The sequence below is a fragment of the Nestor notabilis genome, unplaced genomic scaffold (genome assembly GCF_000696875.1).
Source record: "Nestor notabilis isolate BGI_N333 unplaced genomic scaffold, ASM69687v1 scaffold20755, whole genome shotgun sequence".
Taxonomy (NCBI): domain Eukaryota; kingdom Metazoa; phylum Chordata; class Aves; order Psittaciformes; family Psittacidae; genus Nestor; species Nestor notabilis.
Window position 1 is genome coordinate 661 of NW_009929121.1, and position 1,333 is coordinate 1,993.

Below are 1,333 nucleotides of genomic sequence, written 5' to 3' on the forward strand. Positions count from 1 at the left end.
GCACTGAGCTGGCACCCCAGGCTCTGGCAGCACTGTTGCTCTGCACCCATGTAGCCCTATGCTGTCCCAGCATCTGGTGGCATTGTGGACACCCCTCATCTCAGTTGGAACCCCACCTAACCTCCCTTCTGTGCCACTTGGCACTGTCTCCAACCCAGAGAGCAGCACAAGGATTTATTTCCAGTGGGGGTACAGTGGCAATACACAGGAGAGTACAGGAATGCTAGTGCCAATACTCAGGCAGGGAACCGGGGGTGCTGGGGGTCTGTGCCCCCACGGAGCCGCAGGAGCATGAAGACTGTGCTCCTGGGCTGGATGTTGTAGTGTGCCAGTGTGTGCCGGTCCTCCAGCTCCCAAGAGCCGTATGTCAGGCGCTGCTGATCAGCAGGAGGCCCCTGATGGCTGCAGATTTTCTCCTTCAGCTGACGGACAGTGTCGGTAGGCAGCACCGTGTAGGTGGTTGTCCGGTTCTTGTCATCCTTCACAAAGATCTCCATCGCTTGGGGCTCTGTCTGCAGCAGCAGCAGAGTGGTGCTGTAGAAGATGCCATAGGAGGCCAGGGTCTCGCCATCCTGTAGGACAACGGGACTCCTGCCCAGCTCCTGCTGTGCCAGGCGCTGCTGGTACCAAGGGATGCCCCACTCCTGCTCAATTGCCTCCTTCAGTTGCCGGATGGTGGTGTCAGAGCTGATGGTCCTGCTCAGGCTGGTGCCCAACAGGTGCCTCACCTCGATCTTCACAGGCCGGGCTGGCTGCAGGGACACAAGAGCAGCTGGGCAATGCTGCAGGGTTGGGAGAAGGGGGGATGCCGCAGGACAAGCAAGCAGCCTTACCTGCACAGCCCAGGGCTGGACGATACTGACGCAGGGCAGGGAACGGTGGGCAGCAGCTTCCTTTGCCACCAGGTTCCAGTTCTTGCCTTGGCTGAGGATCCCTGTTGGGTCGGCGGGGTCCAGGATGATAGGACTGCAAACAGAGTGTGGAAACTGTTGTCAGCCCCGGGCAGCACTGCAGGGCGACTGGCATGGGTCCCACTGGGCACAGTGCTCACCGGGGACTGCACAGCAGCGTCTTGATGTGGGCACCAATCTGGTTGTGCTGAAGTGAGTAGTACTTCTCCCAGTAGATGCAGATCTCCTGGTGCCGGCACAGTAGCTCCAGCACGGTACGGAAGCCTTCAGCTGTGACAAAGGAGTCAGAGGAGCCTGTGCCCTCCTCCCAGGCGTAGATGGTCAGCAGCTCCAGGGCATACTTGGGGGGCAGGTCTGCAGTGGGGTACCGTGGCTTCAGCAGCTGGGGAGAAGACAGGGACAGGGGTGACAGCTGGCCAGGG

The 1,333-nt window shown here is 60.3% G+C and overlaps 1 protein-coding gene across 1 annotated transcript in view; it reads right to left on the reverse strand.

The window, feature by feature from the left end:
- Positions 1-236: 236 nt before the first annotated feature.
- LOC104405990 (2'-5'-oligoadenylate synthase-like protein 2) overlaps positions 237-1,333 on the reverse strand; it is a gene marked incomplete at its 5' end in the record, with an annotated part of 1,690 nt that continues 593 nt past the window's right edge. The window contains 3 exons of the mRNA XM_010014842.1: positions 237-752; positions 834-966; positions 1,052-1,293. Coding sequence (XP_010013144.1) covers positions 237-752; positions 834-966; positions 1,052-1,293 — 891 coding nt within the window. The remainder of the gene's footprint in view (positions 753-833; positions 967-1,051; positions 1,294-1,333) is intronic.